This window comes from Drosophila ficusphila, unplaced genomic scaffold (genome assembly GCF_018152265.1).
Source record: "Drosophila ficusphila isolate 14025-0441.05 unplaced genomic scaffold, ASM1815226v1 contig_414, whole genome shotgun sequence".
Classification (NCBI taxonomy): domain Eukaryota; kingdom Metazoa; phylum Arthropoda; class Insecta; order Diptera; family Drosophilidae; genus Drosophila; species Drosophila ficusphila.
Genome location: NW_025064328.1, coordinates 18,779,263 through 18,805,680, shown reverse-complemented (window position 1 = coordinate 18,805,680; position 26,418 = coordinate 18,779,263). Strand labels below are relative to the sequence as shown.

At 40.5% G+C, this 26,418-nt stretch overlaps 1 protein-coding gene across 50 annotated transcripts in view; it reads right to left on the bottom strand.

Moving 5' to 3' along the window:
- LOC108094287 (Down syndrome cell adhesion molecule-like protein Dscam2) overlaps positions 1-26,418 on the bottom strand; it is a 73,777-nt gene that overhangs the window by 46,361 nt on the left and 998 nt on the right. For 17 of the 50 annotated variants that reach the window (XM_043208071.1, XM_043208068.1, XM_043208070.1 and 14 more), the window contains exons 2-4: positions 22,202-22,388; positions 5,756-6,100; positions 2,507-2,677 (exon numbers count right to left, since the gene is read on the bottom strand). In XM_043208071.1, the coding sequence (XP_043064006.1) occupies positions 2,507-2,677; positions 5,756-6,100; positions 22,202-22,262 (577 nt within the window). In that variant the 5' untranslated portion in view covers positions 22,263-22,388. Of the gene's footprint in view, positions 1-191; positions 363-502; positions 662-764; positions 936-1,343; positions 1,515-1,638; positions 1,801-1,914; positions 2,077-2,203; positions 2,366-2,506; positions 2,678-3,112; positions 3,275-3,627; positions 3,790-3,949; positions 4,112-5,755; positions 6,101-22,201; positions 22,389-26,418 lie in introns of all 50 variants that reach the window. The other 33 variants (XM_043208082.1, XM_043208108.1, XM_043208111.1 and 30 more) reach the window with 10 other exon arrangements.

Here is a 26,418-nt window from a genome sequence, read left to right as displayed (position 1 = left end):
GACAGAAAGAAAGAAAGACGAACTGAAGGCGAATCGAAAGCCTAAGCAGCGCTGAATGAGAAAGAGATTCCTTCGGGGGATCCATTGAGACCAGATCGAAACCAATCGAAGCAAACCGAGTTGGATAGGACACGCGGGATATTACGGAGGAGTGAGTGGGCAATGCGAGAGCTCTTAGTCTGTTAATTTACCGCTTTCCGCGATATCCTCCTGGGGATAGATAACTCGCTCCTCGTCCTCCACCCACGAATCGACCACTATGAAATCGGCCACGAAACTGGGTATGTGGCACTTTAGGATGGCGCTATTGCCCCTCAGAATGGACTCGTCCATGACATTGACGGTGTAGGATTGTGGCACAACTGCAAGTTTACGGAGAGATTGATTGAGTGGGAAGTGGGAGTAAAATAATAAGGATAAAAGTGGCGTCGACTAGGGGATCCCCATTCATGTGGCTAAGCGAATCGGATAAGTCTACGGAACTCTGGGTCCTAGGTCCTACCAGTTATGTTCTTCGTGAAGACCTCGCCCTCGGTATCGATCCAATCGGTTATGTCTATGTGATCCGCCACAAAGGAGGGCGTTTGGCACTTGAAAATAGCAGCGTTGCCCTTGATCACATACTCGTCGTAGACCTGTGACTCGAAAAACTGCTTTACCACTGCAAGACGGGAAGTGTGAAACTAAAATCAGGGCAGGGAAGGATCTGTGGGGTGGAAGGTTCCTACTCTAACCAAGCTTATACCGAAGTTATCAACGGTTACCCATGGAGTCGTCTGGAAGGGGCCTGAGTATCTCAACGCCCTCCTCGTCAATCCAGCCCTCTACATCGATGAAATCTGCCACGAACGAAGGCACCAGGCACTTTAAAGTGGCAGAGTTGCCACGGAGCACAAACTCATCGATGACACGTGTCTGGTAGAACTGGTGGACAACTGAAGAAAATGAGAGCGAACTTGGTGAAATAAAAACTTAAGGACATGGGGAATAGGTTGCTGGATATTGGGGTCAGAGCCGCCTAGGAAAACTATAGAAAGGAAAGCTGGCCAAGTACCCGTCTCCTCGGCATTGTTGGGATAGTAGTTGCGACCCTCCGAGTCCAGCCAGAGATCGACCAACACAAAGTCCGCCACGAACGAGGGAATCTCGCACTTCATCACCACCGAGTTCCCCCTAATGACGTACTCATTGTCTGCCTCCGATTCGTAGCTTTGAATCACCACTGAGCCAAGAGAATAAAAAAAAATCAAGCGTGAAAAATTGGTTGGGAATATCAGAGGGGTGGAGGCTAAAACCTATTGCAACACTTATGCGAACAAAAATATGTTTTGATTAGACTGTACCATAGGCGCTGGTGGCATTGTTGCGCCACAACTCAATGCCCTCCTCGTCCACCCAGGCTTCTACCTGGACGAAATCGGCCACGAACGAGGGAATTTTACACTTGACCACCGCCGCGTTGCCTTTAATCACATACTCATTCTCGGCCTCGGTTATGTAGAACTGTGAAACGACTTTGAATCGAAGAAAATAATAAATTAAAGTAGGGAAAGCGAGGAAGCGTGGAATTCTGGGAATGAAATGGGTGAAATCACTAAATTAAGCCTAAAACTATGAGAAAAACACTGTGGATCGCACCATAGTTGTCCGAAAAGGACAAGACATTGCCCTCGTCATCGATCCATGACTCCACACGAACAAAATCGGCCACAAATGAAGGAATCGAACACTTAAGAACGGCAGCATTTCCCCTGATCACATACTCGGTCATAATCTCTGCCTCATAAAACTGATTGACAACTGCAAAAGGTGTGCAATAATGAAAAGATATAGAAAAGATAATGGTAGGATTGGAAAGGAATGAAACCCCCACAAGGTGTTGCCGTAGAAGTACTTTATAATCTGTTCCAATACCATAATTCTCAGAGGGACGCAGCTCGGTTCCCTCTTCATCTATCCAGGATTCGACCCTCACAAAATCCGCCACAAACGATGGAATGGAACATTTGAGAACCGCCGCATTGCCCCTAATGACATACTCCATCAGAATATCGGCGCCGTAAAATTGATTCACAACTGCGGTTCGAGAAAGTTCAAAGATCGGAAATTAAACAGAAGTTTTAAGCAGTTTGAATTGGGAAAGGAATGGGGTTCCTGCTTAAGGCTAAGTCTTCTTAACTACTTCAGCGGGTGATGACTGTACCAAAATCCTCCTCCGGAGCGTACTCAGTGCCATCACTGGCCACCCAAGCCTCCACTCGCAGAAAATCGGCCACAAAACTGGGAATAGTGCACTTTAGTACAGCAGTATTTCCTCGGATAACGTACTCGGAAACAACCTCAGCCTCGTAATACTGATTCACGACTGTAAAGCAAGAGTTTTTATGAGGAGCAAACGAAAAGAAATGAAATTGCTAAGATGGAATAGTGATGGGTGTGGTGGTGGCGGGATGGGGCTTGGATAATCCTACATAACCATTAAACTTTTGTGATTGTGCATGTGTACCAGTTCCCTGTTGATCGCCAAGTGAGCCGTAGAGCTGACCCTCTTCGTCCTGCCAGGATACGACCTGTACAAAGTCCGCTACAAACGATGGAATCGAGCACTTCAACACCGCCGCGTTGCCCCTTATGACGTACTCGTTGTTGACCTCCGATTCGTAGAACTGTTGCACAACTGAAGGTGAGTTCACATAGCCACTGATTACATAACAAAGTACAGGGAGGCAGGGGAATAAGGGGCGCCTTAAGAACCCAAGTCCACATCAAAACCTTGCGTGCGGCGGGCGTGTGAAAATGTGAAGCCAGCTAATTGAAACGAGAGTGTCTTCTAACAGCGACAGACAATATCGCGGAGTGCATTTAATGCGGCTCTGAGCGCAATCATGCTTCCCTGAGAAAGTCTCTGGCCAAGAGGTTAATAATGGTTCTGATAACATGGCTCATCAACACGCAGTCGCCCGAGATAGCGAAGATAAATGCATAAAGTAAACATAAAAGATGCAGTGGGGAAAATGGTAGGGTACTTATTCATAATTCGTTTGTGTCACGCAACTGTACAAACCCTAAGTAAAGTTAACCGAAAAATGTAATCAAAAACTAAGGAACAAACCGTATTCGCTGCCTGGCAGGAAGTCCTCATTCTGATCTGTGTGCCAGGAGACAACGCTCACAAAATCGGCCACAAAGGAGGGAATTTCGCATTTCAGAACAGCCGCATTGCCGCGTATTACATAGGCCTTATTTACATCGGTGTCGTAGTATTGAGCAACGACTAAAACAGCAATAACAGGAATCAAATAAACGTTTTTACGTAATGCAACCGAAAATTTAATGGTTCAGGATAACTAAACACTGAAGTAGCGAGGAAGCGAAAACGAAGGAGCGAAGGATTCCCAACTATTCCATTTAATGCCTAACCAGTGTTGGTTAGTTAAGTTACGTTTTGAGTTCAGTGTGTTGTTTTTACAGATTTTTGTTTAGTGTTGCCTGTTAACTGTACTTGCACTGTGCACAAGTGTTTCTGTGAGTTTGCCGTTGTAGTGTTGTACAGTAGTGGTTAAAGTAGTGCTATTTTTCTAAAAGCTCACAAACAGAGAGAGTACTTCTGGGCACTTGATCACACACCATATTCAGTGCCTGGATAGAAATTCTCTTGCTCATCGCTATGCCAGGATATAACATTCACGAAATCGGCTACGAACGACGGTATATCACATTTCAAGATGGCGGAATTGCCGCGGATGACAAAAGCCTTGTGTATATCCTCTTCATAGTGTTGGGAAACGACTAAACAGGTAGGAGAAAATAAAAGTGAGTTTCAGACGTAAATAAGGAATGAATGAATTATGGATTGGAGGGTTTTTCTGTGACATTTCTCGGAACCGGGACCCCAGCATGCTTTTAGTAGAGCAAAACTATCTTTGTAGATGGGTAGTTCGGTTCGCACCGTATTCCGCTCCCGGGAAGTAGTTCTCCTCCTCGTCGGTGTGCCAGGATACCACCTCGACGAAATCGGCCACGAACGAGGGAATCAGGCACTTGATGACTGCCGAGTTGCCTCGGATCACGTGCTCCTTGTTCACGTCCGCCTCGTAGTACTGGGCGACCACTGGGAAAAGGGCAATCATTACCGATTAGCGTGGTACAAATTCCCACAGTCCACAATTCAACCTTGGACGGGGCTAGGAGCTACATAAGTTCCTGGAAATGTCTGGCTTTATAGCCACGTTCTGGTTTGAAATTCATTAAACAAAAACCCCGAAACTATCAACTTGTCGCTGCCTGGCAGGCAAAGTTAATTTCAATTAACCAAAATATTTTATCCGCCAGCTTGTGTTCAGGGTGCAGACCATAACTCATTTCGGCCAACCAGCTCCGGGCCCGCTGGACAGAATAGTTTTCCTCCTCTGCTCTTTATTCACACATAAGCATACTATAAAATGATAAATTCCTCCGGTTAATAGCAAGCGAAAGCAAACGACAATAATGATGTCAGGCTTGAGGAGCGGGTGCGAACGGGTCGGGAGGTGGTGTTCGGGCTAGGTGTGCTGGCTAATTGCCAGGGAACACGTCAGCCGGCGATGAGTAAGCGGGTGGCATGGCTCCAACATAATTAGCTAAAATGTGCTCAAGTCTGGCCCATTTAGGCACTGCTTCATGGAAGCGGAAGTGGCTGATATCCAGGGAGTTGAGTCTGGCCCGTAACTCGATCAGCTGGCAACCCGTCAGCCCCATACGGTGTGCGCTAAATAGGGTGACAATTTCATCATCATCTGTGTGTCTGTGTACGTCGTCGTCGTCGGGACGTCGGAGATGGCCCATCTTCCAGAGAAGCTGTCAAAGGTTACCATAGACATTCGCAAATGACAGGTACAGTTGCCGACAAAACACTGGCAGAGGAAGTGAACGAACCGATTAAAGTAAAATGCCAACTTGCATTAACTTGCGTTCCCCCAAACGTTGCAAATGCTGGCAATGAAGTGTGTGAAAATGAAAGCGTGCGGAAAACTTTGGCAACTCGCAAAACGTTCGATGGAAATCCCATGAAAACGTTCGATGGAAATCCCGTGAAAACTTTGTTTTAATTGCCGCAACCGGTGCAACAATAAGTCAAACAGAAGGGGTTAAAGACTGCAAAGAGCGACTTGACACGCAATCGCAACCGGCAACATGCAGCCGTGAAACCGAGGTGCGAAGTAGAGGAGATACGAAACCAACGCTGATGTGTCTTCATTTGGGTGTAGCTGCAAAATAATTGGTAAACATAGGGCAGTGCAAGACTGGTAGTTGGTTTTCATACTCAACAAGTTTCCTATTCAATTTATATGTAAATAGGTTTTTCGAATATTTGACTTTTTAATTGTTTTACCTTTAAAGCAAATAATTTGTTCTATTTTTTCTCTTTAAATATAACAAGCCTTGAAAAAATTAATTATTAATTACTTCTGGACTTTTTTTCGCACTTAAAAAAACACATCTATATAGAAAATATATTACTTCTACCCCTTCATCTCAATTGTACATTTATCTTCAAAATGTATCACAAAATTTAAAAAATTTTCCTTTTTCTAAAACAATAAAAAACTGTATAGCATTTATTAAAATTTGCTTTTAAATATGTAATTAAATTTAAACCCTTATTTTTTGTCACAATTAAAGTGATTACCTTATAATAAACTTTGAATAACCATTTAACAAATCGTGAATCAAGCCTGCACTGCCCTAAATGTACCTCTGAACCCTGTTGACTTACCGGCTCGCACGTGCACGTCCCGGGAGATGATGGATCCGAATTGGTTGCGGGCCAGACAGGCGTACACCTGGGCGTGGACCTCCTGGCGGTAATCCTCGGCGCGGAACGGCGGGAAGACCAGCTTGCCGTCGGATGAGATCTGACGTAGTCCGGGAACATCTCCCACGGCGGTGCCGTCGCTGCGGATCCAGATAATCTCGGGCATCGGGTTGCCACTGGCCTTGCACTCGATCTCTGCGCCGGTGGAGTTGGAGAAGTCAATGCGGTTGGTGGGTTCCTTAAGAAATACTGGTCCTTTCTGGTCGGCATCTGGGGGATTGGCAGCAAGGGTCTGACTACCACAAGCTATAACAAAAACAAGTAAATAGTTGTAATAAGATAATTTTCAGATACATGTTACATACGGCAAGTAAATCGACTTGCAGTAATATTATATTAATATGCTACGCCAATATTGGAGATCAAAATCGAACTAATGAATGGCATTTTTTATAGTTTTTTACTTAATAAATAGATTAATATAACTCAATATTGTAGAGTAAATGTAGGTCCCCTCCCTGGATGCGATCATCAAATATTTGGCTACGGTTTATGGTCAGAACATCCGTACCGGAAGTGCATTCTCATATCCATGTCAACAGTGTGGCTATTGTTACACCCATGGTTGTTTGACAATTGTGTGCCATGGATCAGTGACTTCCCAGTGCTGGACCCCCGACAAAAGCTGTATTCAGTTCCATACCTTTTAACAGAACCAGTCAAAGCTCCACTTCCATTTCCACCCACTGCCTCCAATAGCAAACAAAAGACAAGCAGGCTAAAATCGTTCGTTGACACTTTGCAGACTCCACCCATTCCTCTTCGGCCCAGCATTTGTTGATGCCGTCACTGTTGCATTGGCAAACGATTTCATATTTCGCTGTATGCATCGCCATGCCGCTCGGAATTCCCCTCCCCGCCAATTTCCTATTGCGAAAGGTGTTGACGAGCGGTGGCACGCCCCCGCACGCCCCCTTACTCATTTGGTTCGGATGCGATTCTCGAGGCCTGCAATTTGTCTAGGGCGAAAGCTATTGTTAGCTTTATTCGTACAACTAATTTGCGTATGGAGATTAAACAAATAATAAAAAGGGTATTTTAAGAACCAAGGATACGAAGAAAAATAAAAGTAAACAATAAAAAAAAAAGTGAAATTATAATACTTTTAAAGTTTATATACTACTAAAGAACTAGTATTTTAAGATAAGCTTAGAAAACAAAAAATTTAAGGTTCGATAAACGGTAAAAGATAAAACAATCTTGTCTGTTTAATTTTTTTTTTAACAATTTTGAAAGCCTAAAATAATTTTAAGAAATTCTTAAAGTTTATATCAACAGGAAGTTTCGTGAAATGACAAATTGAGACGGAATTTATAAAAACTTCAATTAACGATTTGACAGGAACGTACAATGCGTGCGACTTGTGGCACACACAAAACATTCCAACAAATTACTTTTTTCAATTGATTTCTAACGCACGGGCTGCCGTTTTTCAAATAAATTAATGAATAGCTGCCGTTTTAAGGTTTCAATTAAGTGGGGAATAAGGGAGGCACACAGGAAACGTCGCCTTCATATTTAAATGTTAGAAATTTCCTATAACACAATAAATGTTGCATACGAGATGAGACTCTTAAGAAACAGCAGTACAGTGTGTTAAAAGACAGACAAACATATTTATTTAATTTATTTATTTATTTAAAAGTTTATTAATTATAAAATTAAAAAATGGTGTATTGTTATTTAATCCATCCACTTAAAATTTAAAGTGGATTATATCAGCGGGATGGACTGTACATATAAGCCAACACACATCAAAATATATTACGCAGCATATGGTATCCATACGGAAACCAGAACGTAAATATTTATAGAGGACGTGCGAAAAAAAAACCTCATAACACTGCGGGTAAGGTAAAGGAAATGGGAAAAACGCTTCGGGAATTAAATTTCGCAACTTTTGTTGTTATGGTTGCTTGAAGAGAACAAAGATAATTAATTGTGCAGAATAAATAAATAAAAAATGCAATCCTTTTATTTCCCTCCGCTTCCTTTTTCTACGTTTCTTCTCGAGCTGCGTTTTGAAATTGTAATTTACTTTTTGAGTTGATTTCTATATACATGTTAACAACATTTTAAAGTACACCTGCTTTTTGTTTTGGCTTTGCTTTGTGATGCAGAAAACCAGCAGGTGTATTTTGTTTGACTTTTTTTTCGTTTCCAAAACCCAAAGCTGTGCGAACAAAAAACACGCAGAACGAAACCGGTTAGTAAGCCGGCTTTTAATAAGTACAAAAAGTAAAGCAAAGCAAAGCCAAATCATCACAAAAGCAACCCAAAGCAAAAGCAGAACAGCGATGTCAACGGCGGCAAAATTCACGTTAATCAAGCGCTCGAATTTTTGTTTGCGGAATAAGTTAAGTTTTTCGCCTCGCAATTTTCCACTCAAGAGGGCAATTTGCAAAATTTGATGACAATTCTGCTGATGATGATGATGCAGTTGTCGGCATTTAAGGTCATTTCTTCAAGTTTAAGGAGCAAATGTGACTCAGCTTAAGGTGCTCAATGTTTCCTGTACTTTCTTGGGTAAACAGAAACAGAGAATGGGGTAATAAATAGTAAAATTAACTGGGAAAAATAACAATAAATATGAAGGGGGTGGCTGACAAAACTAACAAACACGTGAATAGCGATGGATCGTAAATAACTGGCAAAAACACGCAATTCAAAAGCTGTCCGATTACGACATTCAATCTATACTAATATTATAAAGAGGTAAAATTTGTTTGTTTGTTTGTTTGTTTGTTTGTTTGTTTGTTTGTTTGCAGGGAATAGGCTTCGGAACTACTGGTCCGATTTAAAAAATTCTTTCGCCGATAGAAAGCTATATTATCGTGGAGTTAAATAGGCTATAATTTATTTTGAAAAAAATTAGGGATCCGTAAGAAAATTGCAATATTGTCGCATATAAAGTGAGTTGCTACCTCATCACACTGACAAACACGCTCCCATAGCATTTTAACTCAATTTTTGTGTTCACTTTGAAATTGTGAAAAAAAAAGAATTTTTATTCAATTTAAGTTGAACTGTGAAAATTATGTGGATCGTGCATTTGAGAATAAATTCACCACTCTGTCCATAGTCCAAAATGCTTAGAGGACGACGTGCAAACATTGGCCGCAGACATCCAAGCCAGCAGCCAGTATATTCACAAAACTTAAGCGAAGAAAGACAAATGAGCACATGGAGATCATTGGCATCATTCAATCGCTTGGCATTCCAATATGATCCCACTGCGAACTACAGTGATAATGAAAATTTAGATATTGTACCAATGGCGACTATATACCGATATTGCAGTGCGTTAAAGTTTAAAAGAGAAACGGCTGGATTGTGCTGCGCAAGTGGAAAAGTCAAACTGGAAAAGTGTTAAATCACCATCTTTCTATACTTCCATATATTTGAAAAATTTTGCAACATTGACTTTTATGTTGTTAAATTGTGTTGACCAGCGAAGCGGACACAGGACCTCTAGTCCTCAATAAAATTAAACAAATATTGAAATTGTATTTCACATCCCAAAAATCGACACTTGAACTGAGTTTTTTTTTTTTAATTAATAATAAAGGTATTATATTCTATAATTAAGTCGTCTCCACAGCCTTACTAATTAGTATAATTCGTGGCACACACAATCCCCTAACACCTCTCAAAGGGGATAATTTGAAACTAATAACTTCCGGCTAAACAAAAACAAAGGGCCTAAAAGTTCAATAAGCACACACGCATGAGCCCCGCCCACCGAAATTAGTCTACATCACGCACTCATGTCATCGAGGTCAGCCACAAAGGAACGAACTGCCCAGGATGTAGCTCCACCCACTTTGAACAGGGAATACATTTGCGCTCTACCTGAACACAATGAATCTCGACTATTTCGCCGCGATTCTGGTCGGTAAAAGAGCTAAAGAGCTGAAACATCTGCTCAAGAGCTTGAAAACCAGTTCGACAGCTGTTCAGTGGAGGCGAGCTGGGGGAAATGGAGAACAGGTATCGGTATCTCAATGCCAGAGTTACCCACTCATTCATGCGAATCGTGCGGCATTTACCCACACACTCATCACGATCAGTTGCAGTCCACGAAACATTACCAATTACCTGTGTGGATATATGTATGTACAAATGAAAAGAAAAAAGCATATCGGAGAAAACCCTTTGGAACTAAAATTATCTCTTATTTTAATCCAAAGTTTGGAAAAAATACACCTTGTTAAAAAGTTTTAAAACAATTGCTACTCTAGTATGCCAGATATCCTTTCCAAAAATAGTCGCATTGAATTTGTTCCCTTTAATGTTATTTATTGTGTTTTCATAAAAGAGAGTAATACTGGCCTTGACATACAAATGTAAAAATCTGGAAATCTTTCCAAAAACCTTTATTATCAAATATCGGTCTACCTAAATTCAATGTAAAGAATCTTCTTTAAACTGCTGATTAGCATATGGAAGAAAACTTTTTAAAAGGAACTTAATAACTTGAGATATAATGATTTTTCTGTTTCAATGCTTGAAACAGTTCTTATCTTACAGTGCATACCCACCAAATAATTATTTAATGTGTGACACAGATAACTGCAGACGCACTGCCCACGCTATTCTAAGCGCTCTTAGTTTAAATAGCTTGCCACCTTCAGTTTGCCGTCAACTGCAAGTCACCCGCGAAGAGGTCCGAAGACCGCAAGCTGCCCATAACGCAACCTACAGGTAAATACGTATACCTGTCCACCTCAACGTAACTCAGAAGTTGACAGGGAGTCACGGTGACGACACGCCGCACTCGACAACGAGAGTTCAGCGGAAAGCGGAAAGAGGGAAGAGAGCGGAGAAACCGCAAGCCACCTCAGCCAGGTGCGAGAATCGGGAGTGGAGAGGTGTGCACGTGAGGAACACCGTTAAGTCGACAAGAGACAAAAGTGGGACGAACTAGAGCAGCCCACGTGGAAGCTACATAGATACATTTCAGAGGGGTGACGGGGTTTCAGGAGTGATGATGATGCGGCTGATTCCAGTGTCAGTGGATGTCACGCCACAGTGGGTCAAAATCTATTTCATACAAATGCTTTTGAGCAGAAGGCGAAGTACTAACGGAGTATATAGCAGTATAAACAAAAACTTCATATATCACTAAACAAAAACTTCATTAAATCATATAACAAATTTCAAGTTTTTAGGAACAGTTTAGTAAACTTTACTAGCTTTCTACTAAATTAAATAGGACTTTAATTTTAAAATAATTTGTCCTGAAATGCCAAATGTTGATCCTGTGTTTAAACTGTTGTTCAGAACGAAAATAACGGTTTTAAATATTCAGCACAAATGTAACTGTGGATACCACTGTTCTTAGAAAGGGACGGACATCAGGAGCTGCACAGCAGGGCTGATTGAAGAGAAAGAAAAAGAAAGAGATACACAAAGGAGAACTTTGGCTTGAGGGTGGATTTGCTGTTTAATTGAAAGCGTTGCAAAACATTACCAGCGAGAAAAGCAAAATAAAGCAGAGCGCACACATGCACCATCTCTAAGCAGTATAGGAATTTATCTTAAAGATACAGTGGTACCAAGTCACAATAGTTTTTATACCCTTGCAGAGCAAAGGGTATTATAATTTTGGCCAGAAGTTTGCAACGCAGTGAAGGAGACACCTCAGACCCCATAAAGTATATATATTCTTGATCAGCATCACGATCTGAGTCGAAATACGTCTGTACGTCTGTCCGTCTGTCCGTCTGTCCGTCTGTCTGTCTGTCCTCCTGTCCGTTTCTGCCTAAACTAGTCTCTCAGTTTTAAAGCTATCTTGCTGAAACTTTCCCAAAAGATGTGTAGTTATTGCACGCAGTATATAAGTCGGAACGAGCCGGATCGGCCGACTATATCGGATAGCTCCCATACAAGAGGTCAAAAAAATAAAGGATAAAAAATTATTACGCCGTTGTTTTTGATCAGATCGACTTGAATTCTTCAAGATGGCGTTTTCTAACGGTTATTGAATTTCGGATTAAATTTTATCAAAATCGAATAACCCTATCATATAGCTGCCATAGGAAAGATCAAAAAATATATATAGAAATAATGGCAAAATAATCATAACGTTGTTGTTTTTTATTCCACGAGCATGATTTTTACAACATCGACTTTATGAACTACCCTTGAACCGAGAAAAAAATTTCATCAAAATCGGACGTCTATATCATATAGCTGCCATATGAACAATAGTCGAAAATATGGAAAATTAATAGAAAAGTCGTCATAGCTTCGATTCGATTCCGAACGTCGGCGAGTGCAGACGTGCATTTATTTATTTCTCTTGTGCTCCGAAAGACAATCGATAAAAACAAAAAACAAAAACCCCGATATAAAATAAAAATAAACGGCGAAAAGACGCTTATCGCGATGAAAAGTCGCAAGTTAATATTATTTTGTGTTTTTAATTAGTGCTTCTAATACTGAAATACAAATAAAACCAAATAAAAAAATCAAACAAATAAGGTGATGAACCCAAACGAAGTTCGGGCGCAGCGCCAACGTAAGCAAGACGAGCGCCGGCTCTCTCTGCAAAAGAGCAATGCATACTTTTCTTTCGTATCGACAGCAGAAGCACCAACAACAAAAGCTTCTGCAGTAGTCGATCAACCGCGATCGTTAACCCCAACACCTTCCAACGAACTCAAGCCTATTCTTAACGATAGGGCGCGCTCTCTTTCTCCATATATGTCAGCGGCGATGCAAAGCGGGGTAAGCGACAAATGCATTTCCCCTCTTCCTGGCCCTGCCTCACCCCAACTGCCCACATGCCTGGCCACGGTTACCAGCACAGTAACGTCATTAGCAACTGTAAATGCAATGACAACAACAACATCAGTTTCGTCGGCATGCCCAATACAGTCGAGCGTTTTACCTGCTGTCTCAGCGAATTTATCAACTGCAGCTAGCGCAGCACCGTCAGAAGCTTCAACTAAAAAGCAAGGTCCGTCCATACAGACTGGCATGGATCGCTACATAAACATTAAAAGAAAACTAAGCCCACAGGGCACGAAAATGGGCAACGCCGCAAAAATCAATAGGGCTTTCCCAAGCCAAGGAACCGTGCAAAACTCTAATACTGCAAATAGATTTCAACTTTTGGCTGACACGTCCGATGAAATCGCTTCTACAGTTTTGGATACGGACAAAAAGAAACCGAGGCCGCCTCCGCTTTACATTCGAGAAAAAAACTCCAACAACCTCGTTAATATAATAATCGATCTGATTGGTAAAGATAGCTTCCACGTAATCCCCTTGACTAAAGGAGAAATACATGAAACAAAGGTCCAAGTCAAAAGCGAAGAAAGCTTTAGAAAACTGACGGAGCTCCTAGACGCCAAGAAAAAGAACTACTACACCTACCAGCTAAAAAGTAGTAAAGGTCAACAAGTTGTTATAAAAGGAATAGAACCAGACGTAAGCACTGCTGAAGTCGAGCAGGCACTAAAAGACAAAGGTTTTAACGTAAAAACAGTTATAAACATACGTAACCGAAATAAACAACCGCAACCTCTCTTTAAAGTGGAACTTGCACCTGAATCTAAGGCGCTTAAGAAAAATGAAGTCCATCCCATCTACAATCTCCAGTTTCTAATGCATCGCAGAATCACGGTTGAAGAGCCGCATAAACGCAATGGCCCAGTCCAGTGCGCAAATTGCCAGGAATACGGACACACCAAATCTTACTGCACACTCCGCTCTGTATGCGTCGCCTGCGGAGGGCTGCATACCTCAGCTAAGTGTGAATTAAAAAATGAGCCAAATAGCAAAAAGTGTAGTAACTGCGGAGGAGACCACACAGCAAACTACAGAGGCTGTCCAGTATACAAGGAGTTAAAAAGTCGGATAAACCAAAGAGTCTCAACAGCACGATCTCACCACACACCATTGATACCCTCTAAACTCACACCTGAAGTCTTCTTTTCGTCAGCAGCCCGATCATCACTCGGCAGTTCCACTACAAATAAAAACGTAAGTTTTGCAAGCGTTTTAAAATCGGGTCATGCGAGCCCCGCTTACAATGTCCAACCACCACCTTCAGTCTCTCACCAACTAGCAGAGCACACAGAAAATAGAATGGAAACGATGATGCTCAGTTTGCAACAAAGTATGGATGAATTCATTTCATTTATGCGGACGACCATGCAAAGTATGTTGACAAATCAGAATATTTTGATTCAGATGCTCCAAAACACTTTATCAAAATAATCAATGGCTCCCCTGCGCATTGCACTGTGGAATGCCAACGGTGTTTCACGGCACAAACTTGAGCTAGCACAATTTATGAACGACAATGAAATCGACGTAATGTTACTTGCAGAAACCCACCTTACCAACAAATATAATTTCCAAATCCGAGGGTATATGTTTTACAACACCAATCATCCTGATGGAAAGGCCCACGGAGGCACTGGAGTCCTGATTAAAAACCGCATCAAGCACCACTTTCACAACACGTTTGCTACTAACTACCTGCAAGCCACATCTATCAATATACAGTTGGGTTGTCACAATCTAGCTCTAGCAGCGGTATACTGTCCTCCTCGATTCATGATATCCGAAGCCCAGTTTACTGACTACTTCAACTCACTAGGCAAATACTTCATAGCAGCAGGAGACTACAACGCCAAGCATACGCACTGGGGATCTCGCCTCGTGACGCCGAAAGGTAGACAACTGTATTATGCAATTATAAATCCTAGCAACAAACTTGACTGCGTTTCCCCTGGATCACCTACACACTGGCCTAGCGACCCCAGAAAACTGCCAGACTTGATAGACTTCGCAGTTACAAAAAACATCCCACGAAATCTAATTAGCGCCAGTTCTCTCTCGGATCTATCATCAGATCACTCGCCTGTACTTTTTAGCCTAAACCAACAGCCAGTTAGTAATGACAACCCCGTCATGCTAACTTCTAGAAGCACAGACTGGCTCAAATTCAAAAAATACGTAAGTTCGCACATCGAACTTACACCACAGCTAACCGGCGAAGACGACATCAACAGAACCGTATGCATGCTAGAGTCAGTTTTGGCCTCAGCGGCACGAATCGCAACACCACCAAGGCAAAACACAACACATAACATAAAGAATACAAACGCAGAAATAGAGCAGCTAGTCCTAGCAAAGCGTCGTTCCCGACGTGTTTGGCAATCTCTTCGATCGCCATCTGCAAAGCAACAGTTAAAAGAAGCTTCACGCAGACTCACCAAGGCACTACGACAAGAAGAAGACAGGTCCCAACATCGCTATATAGAACAACTATCTCCATTCAGCTCAAAATTCCCACTATGGAAAGCCCACTCAACACTGAGCCCTCCAACAGTAACGGTTACGCCAATAAGGACTCCTGCAGGCTGCTGGGCCAGAAGCGACAAAGACAGAGCCGACACATTCGCTGCCCACCTTGAAAATGTGTTTCAGCCAAATCCAGTAACAAACGTGCGTAATATAAGATCGCAAACTGAAGACGACCTTCCTATTGCCGAACCAATTGTATTTCGACCATGCGAAGTCATAAAAATTATAAAAGAGCAGCTACAACCGAGAAAATCTCCAGGCTGCGATCTAATAACTCCAAAAATGCTCATAGAACTCCCACTATGCGCCGTTGGTACCATATGCCAGCTGTTCAACGCGATGACAAGACTGGGCTGCTTCCCAAAGAGGTGGAAAAAGTCAATCATCATAATGATACCAAAACCAGGAAAAGACCACACCCTCGCCTCCTCATACAGACCGATAAGTTTACTTTCCTGTCTATCAAAACTCTTTGAAAAATGCCTTCTGACCCGTATCATACCATACTTCAGAAGACATAATATTATCCCAGCACATCAATTCGGCTTTCGCGAAAAACATGGAACTATCGAACAGGTGAACCGCATAACTTCAGAAATTCGAAGTGCATTTGAAAATAGGGAGTACTGCACTGCGGTATTTTTGGACGTCTCCCAAGCATTCGACAGAGTATGGCTTGACGGCCTAATGCATAAAATCAAAATAATGCTCCCTAATAGCACGCATAAACTCTTGAAGTCATATCTTTACAACAGAATATTTGTGGTGAGATGCAATACTTCCATATCAGCTGAACGCAACATCGAAGCAGGAGTTCCTCAAGGGAGCGTTCTCGGGCCAACTTTATACCTACTCTACACTTCTGATATTCCTACGAGCAGTCAACTGACTATGTCCACGTTTGCCGACGACACCGCGATCCTCAGCCGATCTAGATGTCCACAACAAGCCTCAGCGCAACTTGCGGCACATCTAGAAGTAGTGGAGAAATGGCTCTCAGACTGGCGAATAAAAGTAAATGAGCAAAAATGTAAACAAGTAACATTTACCTTAAATAGACGAAACTGCCCAAACCTTACGCTAAACAACATCGTGCTCCCCCAGTCAGATGATGTAACATATCTTGGCGTACATCTCGACAGACGGCTTACCTGGCGCACGCATATTGAAGCTAAACGAACTCATCTAAGGCTGAAGGCAAATAGTTTGCATTGGCTGATCAACTCCCGCTCCCCACTCAGTCTGGACTACAAGGTCCTTATCTACAAAACAGTTTTGAAACCAATCTGGACTTATGGCTCCCAGTTGTGGGGCAGCGCCAGCAACAGCAACGTAGAAATCGTGCAGAGAGCCCAAGCAAAGATCCTAAGAATTATCACTGGGGCACCGTGGTACGTTCGGAGTGTAAATATTCAGAGAGACTTGAATGTACTCCCCGTCCGAGATGTAATAGCGCAGCACATGCAAAATTACTACACAAAGCTGTCAACTCATCCAAACCACCTCGCTAGAGCATTGACGTTGGTATGTAGCCGCTCCCGCCTTCGTCGTAACGACCTTCCCATCCAGCGATAATTATTAGGACCGTTTAACACAAATACAGTTTAACAAATTGTTAGAATAATGTAGTACTTTAAGATTTTAACACATTTTGTTAGTCTCGTAAGAGAAGATTCAAAATAAACAAGCAAAGTCTAAAAAAAAAAAAAAAAAATAGCTTCGATGTTGTTAGCCTTTATGTGTTTTGTTCGATATGTTTGATGACTGCAAGGGTATATAAGCTTCGGCTTGCCGAAGCTAGCTTCCTTTCTTGTTTTTAATGAGGTATGGTATAAATTGTGGTGAGATAAAAATGATTTGTCTCTGCTAATTTATTATTTTGTACCCCCACTCTGCGTGTATAAACCCTTTCCCTTTCTTTTTCAACACGGTCCAAACATAAAAGTTACAAAATAACTCGTACCTAATTAGCGATATTATACTCAAACAAATTATACACCTTGAATTTTTACAAATGGGCTTAGAGAAATCTCTTGAAGTTATATATTGAATATATGTAAAAGGATTGAATCATTTACATATAATCACTAATATATAAAACACTGTTTTTCAATACGACAATACCCCAAAGTTCTTAGCTCCTTAGGCTACTGTATAATGTATTCCTGGGGCCCAAATGAAGACAACTCCAACGATAGCGACAGTGGCATAAAAAGGAGAGGGAAGAAGACCAACAGCAGACGCGTTTTGCATATGAAATTTAGTTGACGTCGTCATCGTCTCGGACGCATTAATTAAGTCTGCCAGCAAGACGGCAAAAGACTTTTTAAAAAACGTGTATATAAATAAATACATACGTATCTACAATTTAACTTTAAATACTTTTTCTCGCATGCAGATTATGGAGATGGAAAAAATACAAATGGGCTGCGAGTTGGAAGCAACCGAAAAAACAAACGTGACTCAGGAACCATGGAGAAGGTATAAGGGGGCTTCCAATCAAATCCCGCCTTCGAAATGCCTGGACGTGCGAGAACACATCCATAGATGATGTGTGCCCGATAAGTGCCAGTTCTCTGAGGCTGTTGGACTGAAACTGGGATCGGTAGATGGGTGAGGCCATGAACACATTTTACAAATTATTATTACGGCTTGATTCCATTCCATTTTTAGGGGGCGCCAAAATGATGTTAATCCTCCCACCCCTTACGCATTCACACATGAAGTTGATTTTTGAGATATCTCTGACTCGTATCTTTCCACATAAAAGATTTCTTTTCATTTAACGCTTCATAACTTAAGATAGCTTATGGGCCGAAACAAAATTATCATATAGTTAAGCTTCTGGACTCCAAATCTCCAGATGACTTTTATAAAAGTGTTTAGTTTTTTTTATCTTCACACTTTTGACATATGTAGTTTTGAAACGAAACAAAAATGTTGTGTTCTTATTAAAAAGATTAAAATATTTACTAACGATCGATACTCCAACAACAAAAACCCCAAGTAAGAGAGCTTCTAGTTAAGAAAATAACTACACATTGAAGTTTATTTCCAGTAAATAAGTAACAGATATTTTTTTGTAATAAAAGTGCACAATGCTTTCCACATTTATGTGAATAATTTGCAACAAAAAAGGGTCTTGTATGGTTTTTTATCACTTGGGCTTGACTGCTTAAAATGGCAAGTAGTGTTATTATAAATCCACCCTCCTTACTAACCCTAAATACGTTACTTGGCCGAGAACCGGGGAGAAGCCTGCTGCCAGGAGCTCGTGAGTGAAGTGCGGCAACAGCGCGTCGCTCCAAATCAGCTTGTCAGCCAGCGAGACATAAATAAGTATAATAATTTTTTCAGAGGGAGGGACACCATTTGGCTGAGAGCAGGAGGAAATGCGTGCCGACAACGTGTCCCTCAGTCATTACAGCTGTTCGAGCTGCAAGGAGAGGTGGCCGAGGGTGGATGGCACTTTTCTCTCTTCTCGGGCAAATCAAAAGTGTGTAACCCAAACATTGCGAGCAAATCTTTGCTGGCAAACTAAACCAAACATTTCTCATTTTTCACAACTTTTTCTCCCAACTGCAAAGTAAGGGTGACAACAAAGGGAAGAGAGCCGTTGGGCTTTTTACTAACGGAGGGGATGAAAGGAAGCATTACTGCAGAAGTTTTACAATTCCCAATAAGAGCTACATTCAGTCCACACCCACTTTAAAATATCTGAAAATACTTTCTGTCGGGCCCCATAAATTGTTTGGCTGGCTGCAGCTCATAAAATATTTTGAGTTAACTTAATACTTTCTACATATATGCGTCGCAAAGTTCGGGAAGTTCTGGGAGCACTTAATGAGCTCGAATATATGACAAATGCTCTTAATGGGCCAACAAACACTTTGATGCCCTGAGTTGTCGTGTCTTTTCAGGGGATTTGTAAAGAATTTTAGAGAAGCCAGCACGAAAAGATTCTTTTGAAGTGCATTTAGCTCAGCAACGTTGCCGACTTTCAGCATAATTATAAGGCAACTATTTACGCAATTATCGAAAACTTGCTCCGCAGTTTCAGCTTTTCCAATCTTTATTCTCCATTCAAGTTGACAAACGGCTTTTCAACTATTGCAAATGGGCAAAAAAATAGGCTGCAACGGCTCATAAAACAGCTAACTGTGACTGCATCATGACGTCACAGATGACGAATTGTGTACTTTTCCTGTGGCTTTCTCTCCATTCCGAATGGAAGTCACATTCCTTCGCCTGCTGCGATGCAACTAATAATAATTCGAGTGAGATGCCATTAAGTTGGGGCAAAATTCTATTGAACCGTCTACGAGAAGCTGTTCTTCATACAAAAGGAAAAAAATGGGTTACACTGAGCAAAAAATATATATTGAAACCAAAGTTTTGGTATTAACACATCATTGCTTTTTCATGCTTAGCTTCTTCCCTGCGAGCACAATGCAAGAATAAATTCTCCAATTCCAAAGAATAGTATTTCTTTTTAAGGTGTATAAATAGATGGGAGCCCAGCGCCTCAGTGTTGCTTAAACAAACCCCGCGTGTGATGTGCCTCAATCGTCGAGGTATCATAACACATACTCTGACGAGGAGGAGAAAGTGTCAGGAGGGGCACATCAATCATTTGTAATTACGGGCAGGCTTTTTCCGTCTTTCGGCTCCTTTCTTCCATTCTTTCCCATTCGGCATTCTACAGAAACGGAAATAGTTCTTTCTCGGACAGGGTCTGGTTCAGTGATCTCTCGGATGATCTCTGTCATATTTAAGAGTGTTTGGAGTGGCATGCAGTGCTTCTAATTGGTTACGAAATCCACTTAGAAGAGATCTTGACGATTGCATCGAGAAAATGTGACCTAGTTGATAAGTGGTTCCGAAGTTGTTCCCTTATCAGTTACCAGCAAAAGCAAATACCCAAGAGGAAATCTCTTAAAAACGTTTGGCTAAAGCTCCAACAAAACCTTAGGTTTAGTTTATTTTTAAATTCCTTAGCGAGCAATACGAATGTGTTAATTAGAGTGGCTGCTCCTAATGTTAGTTTTAATTAAAATTGAATTTTTATTTTGACTTGGTTCTTTTTGATTAGTATTTATTTACAGGCCTATCACCAGTACGATCGAAAGCCAAAGATAAATGTATTCTCTACAAAAAAAACTGTAGTGGTTCTACATATGCTCCCGGGTGGAGTTAAAAAATGTAATTTTTTTTTGCCATGGGGAAGCGACATCGGTCTGCATTTCAAAGTCTATTCCATAATTCTATCTATGTCATTTGATTCGCACATGTGTACATAAAGTGCCTGCTTCCTGTTTATATGTTTTGTGTTACATGCTTACTTGTGCTGCTTTTTTGTTGCACTTTTTCCAGCTCAACTGTGGCCACTTGTGAACTTTAAGCTCCATTACAGTGTTCGCTGTGTGTGCGCTGAATTTCAATTGAATTGAATGAAATTGCGAATTAAATGCGTCCGATGCAGCGGAGACAGGAACAACAACATAATCATCACATTCCGAGTTTCCCATAACGGAGCATGGACTATAAATTCAGTTTATTGTTTAAGTCTGGCCTTTAATACTAAAACAGTCGTGCTTTGGTGAGGCCCACAACAGAAATATAATAATAATAATAACAAAAGTAAAAAATTGGCGCAAAATGTTTTTAATCAATTTCAATTGAATGATGACCCGCACAATCAACGTAAGACGTCGTAAGCCTCTTCACTCACTCAAAGTTTGTATCGCTCAGTTTATTCCCATTCCAAGAGGCAAATATTTCTGGTGCTGTAGCTTTCGCATAATTTACTTTTTTTATTTACGAAATCACATTTACAGATCTTTAAGGAACCTGAAAAAATACTTTGAGCCTTTATTTTGGCATTAAATAATTTTTTTCTAGTTTCTTGTTTATAATTGCAATGTATACATCAGGCAATTCCCACTGCGAGAGAAAATTTTAAATTCAACATATTCGTTTTCAAATTTGGATTCGGATTATGTTATAAATATTTTTTTTATTTATCTTGGTTTGAATAAAAATGTTAATTTGTTTGAATATAAGGCAAGCCCCTAAATTGGGCAGATTGACCACATAAATGACAGCAACCACATCAATTCGTTACACAGACGAATGCTTTGTTTGGGTCAAGCATACTGGCCTTCTTAATTGAATCTCATTTAAGCTAAAAGGTAAGGTAAAAACATAAAAGTAATACAAATTTGAAAAAACTGGTTTATTTATTTTAAATATGGAAACGCTGCTATTTTTTTATACATAAAATTATCAACAGAGTGTTAAATCTAAGGTCGATGATAAATTCATTCATAAGAAAATAAGAAAATATTGCAGCGGTTAATCGACGGATAGCAGAATTACTCATTTACTTCTAAAATGGACTGACTAATTCCCAATCTGACCCAGTGACGTTGCACAACCCCGCTGATCCTCCCTCCAATCCCCCAAAACACTGTTTCCCGGACGGTCGAGGCAATGAACCGCACGTTTATCAGCTCCCCAGCACAACCCCCACATAAAAAGATACAAATGTATCCGTCCAGACGCACAGTCGAGTAAATACCCAACTGCAAACAACCAGCAAGCACAATGAAACAAAAAGCGAAAGCCAGAGTAAATGTAAGGAAAACAAAATTAAAAATGCATAGATACGGTCGGAAAATCCACAGAAGTAGTGGCAAAGGGAAATATGGGTAAAAAGTCCAGACGAATGTGTCAACAACGATAAGAAACGAACTGAAACAGAAACTAAATCAAAAGAATTTGTGAAGAAAATATTGCGGGTTAACAATAATAAACTTAACAATAATAAAAAATACTAACTTAACAAAATATGAAAAAAAGAAAAGCCCCGGAAATTCATAGATTTTAAATGGAAGCATAGAACCAATAGATATCGAAACTTCTGTAGCTTCCGGAATACGTAGATCACTAGTATGGAATGCTTTTGAACACAACTGTGTAGGGCCAACGCCAATCGACTCTGAGCCAAGTGCAATTACTCACCAATGAGGGCAACAGCTGCGTACAGCATTAGCCATTTGAGGCGTTCGTTGGGCATATTCATTCTGGATGCCTTGTTTCCGCCGAGCGGGTTGTGTGGAGTTGGCAGTAGGGGGTCTATCTGTTTATCGATTTTACGCAAAAATTCACTGGAAAGCACCCTTCGCTTCGGTTGGCACACGCGAATTATCTGAAAATAATAAAGAAGTATGGTTTCATTAGTTACAAAAACTTTAATTTTCTGGTAAACGAGTACTTATACACTACCAACTTTAGTGATGCTATTTTTTTTTTGCACCCTTAAAATTAAAATTCCCCTTCACTGTCAATGAGATGCAAGTAATTTGATTAGAAAACCACCCTCTAATGCGAAACTGAGCTCCATTCACCCCTTTAACACGAGCTTTATGGACTGCTGGACCATTGGAGATTGGGTATTTCTTATTAACAAATACCTTAATTACTCATAGACTTAAAAATAAAATACCCACAAAAAATGAATAACTTTAAAATACGGATACGCCCAAAAACACAAATAAACTGTTTAATTAATTGAAATTATCATAAGAAAATATATGGTATTTAAGGAGGAGTCAAAGCCTTTGGTTAATATACCCTTTCAGCGCAATTTCAGTCAGAAGTTTGCAACGCAGTGAAGGAGACACCTCAGACCCCGTATATATATTCTTGATTACCATCACCATCTGAATCGAAATACATTTCTACCCAAACTGGTCTCTCAGTTTTAAAGCTATCTTGCTGAAACTTTCCCAAAAGTTGTGTAGTTATTGCACGCAGTATATATGTCGGAACGGGCCGGATCGGCCGACTATATCGGATAGCTCCCATACAAGAGAATGAAATAAAAAATTCTTACGCCGTTGTTTTTGATCAGATCGATTTGATTTCTTCCAGATGGCGTTTTCTAACTACTACTGAATTTCGGTTTAAATTTTATCAAAATCGGATAACACTATCATATAGCTGCCATAGGAAAGATCGAAAAATACATATAGAAATAATGGAAAAAAATTATAACGTCGTTGTTTTTAATCCGTCGAGCATGATTTTCGAAATATGGAGTTTTTTATAACCCCTGAATGGAGAAAAAAATTTAATTAAAATCCGACAACGTTATCATGTAGCTGCTATAGGAAAGATAGAAAAATCTATATAGAAATAACCGAGATACAATTATAACACCGTAGTTTTTCATCAGACAATCATGATTTTTGGAATATAGAGTTTTCTTCCGACTCTTGAATAACGAATTAAATTTCATAAAAATCAGACGACTATATCATATACATAGCTGCCATATGAACGATAGTCGATAATATGGAAAATGAATAGAAAAATCGTCATAGCTTCGATGTTGTTTAGCCTTTGTGTATTTTGTTCGACATATTTGATAACTGCAAGATCATAATAGCTTCGATATAAGCTTGGACTTGCCGAAGCTAGCTTCCTTTCTTGATTTTCTAGGTAATTTTTCAATTTATTAGTGGAATTTATTTAATTGTTCCCACAAACCTTTAATTATCTTTTCATATAATTTCATATACATAATTATAAATTTTTTGTTGGGCTTTAAAAAAACAGCCTTGCAATCCCTTAACGAAGAATATTTACTTAGAGGTACTTGTATAACCAAAAACATTTTAAGAACTTCTTCCCAGCGGGAGAAGCCCTAAAAAAGCGATTAGCAAATGGAATAAAAAATAAAGGGAACCACACGAACGAGGGAATAGTGTTCTGTGGAGGGAGAACACCGCGGATGGATGTCATTAATTAAACCACAAATGGCCAATAGGGGGAGGAGAACGCAACAGCTTCGAACACTTCTTTTCGTTTTCTGCCTTGTGCTATCCATAAAATGTCACGCGCCTTCCTTCCACCCCGCCATCCTAGCTTGGAGGCAAAAAAACACACTTTATGACAGGCAGGAAGTCACGATTCCACATTTCTGTCTATCTGTCCCACCAATCCCCTCGATGTCTGTTACTTGACATCGGCCCCACGATATACAGCCCCTCCACATGGCCATCTACTTATTTTAATCCATGAGCTAGCCTCTAATTGTTCAATACACACATGCGTGTATATACATAGATTCAAAAGCAAGTTGCCCTGCTTTTTGACGCTTAATTAACTATTAAGTGGATTCCTTCATTCGCGCTTGCCACAAATTGTGGACAAAGAATTTATTTTTATTCCGCATTCAATTCAACTCGAATCATTCAGCAAGATAGCTCGAACTTATCTACGACTCGCTTTTGCTTGCTCAGAGGGTTGCGAAGGCGTGCGGAAAACCTTCCCCACACGTGTCGGATAGAATAGAATTAGTGGTTGGTGGAGGGTCTGATCTACCAATGTTAGCTTTTCAACTGGGCTAGCCAACTAGCTGTCGTTCGCAGCGAGGGTTAACTGTCTCGTAGTTCAGCAGCTTCGAAGGCCAACAGCTGCTTCGAAGATCTTGGGGTGGCCAAAATATCAACTTAATGGGATAGATCTCAAAGTAAAGGTTTGTATTAATGGACAAGTTGTCTATGAGTTGTATCGGAAAAATAAAAATTCCAGCTTTCTTAGTCATTGAGAGGGATTAAAGGAAGGAATTCGTTTTTGAGTATGAAAAATTCTTTTCGATGATACAGTTTCCCTTATTCGTAACATAAACATGATTACTTGAAAAATTAAAATTAAATTTAAATAAATACATTTTAATATACATACATATTACATATTAAAAAAAAAAATTGTTTTTGAAAAATTAAACATTTTTTTAAACATTTTATTGTCAAATACTCATAGTAAAATAATTTTTTTGATCAAAAAATCGTTTTTTAAAAAAAGACGAGAAAATATAATTGTGAACTTTCAACTATTAATATCTTCTGAACCGCACTGTAAATTACGAGTAATGAATCATCCGTACATCTCGCCCTGAGTTTTCAGTTGAACAGTCGGTCGTTTCCCATCTCGACAAATGATTCTGCGATTCTCGTCTGAAACAATTTAGAAAACATCTGGTAATCAGTCAGCGGCTCTAGGCGTCCATTTCGGCAGGGCACGGCATATGTACGGATACATTTATGTATACAATGTACATATAGCCAGTCAACCCCTCGCTGAGCAGATCCGTTTGGTCAATCGCGTGGTAAAATCAACGAATCAAAAGCATTTTTTATATTACTCATGCTTGCATTTTGTGTTCTTTTTGTTGGTCCGTCTGGCTGGATGTGTAACTAAAAATTGGGGTGACGAGCCAATAAATTTGGCAGGGTGGTGCCTGGCGGAGATGGAGGGTTCCGGTGTGGACAGAGGCCAGTGGCCCAGTGCAGGGTCGCCGTCGGTGGCGGAGGACACTTCCATTGTCCAGAACCGCCGCTGTGACCCATTCACGCTCAAAGAATTCCGCACTGCGCCCCTAATTGAGATTCAAGTGCTCTCGGCGGCAACAAAAACAAAAAGAAATATTTATTCGGTCCTCCATTCGTTTGTCAGCCTTTGTTCACTTTAACCTTTTCCGCTTTGTCATGTTTGTGCCCAAGTGGAAATCAATATTTGACATCTGGAACTGAGCCGTTGAGAGGGTGTTCATCAAATCGACGAGAAAAAACCCACACATTAAAGGAAACTCCTAACCATATTTACTAACTGTAATATAAATTTGATTTAATTGATTTATTAAACGTTAATGCCACTTATCAAGTTTCCCATAAACAAACTATATACATACCAACAACAGAAATAATCTGAGAAGATTTAATTTAAAAACATAACCTTTTAATCGTTTCATTGCTATGGGACAGGGAGACATATGGAAAATTGGCAAGAGGCCCAACTAGTGGTACATTTACCGCCTAGCAACAGGATGGCAGCCGACGAAAATCCAGAAAAAGAAGTCGGGAAATGAAAAGTATATCGCAGGCAGGCGAAAATGCAAAGCGAGGGAGGGAAGGTAGCACAACACTTGCAAAACCAAATAGTGGAAACTTTAGACACACCAGCGGCCAAAGGACGAAGGCAGCTGCATGGGATTTCAGAGATTTTACAGGCAGGGTTGAACCAACACTCTCAAAAGGACACATGTGCACACAAAGGATCACAGCGTATGTGTGCCACATGGAAACTGCGAGGGATTCTAAAAGGTTCTTGAGAATGAAGATTTTTGAGTAGGGAAAACTACCTGACGGGTACAAAGGACCAAGGACCAAGCA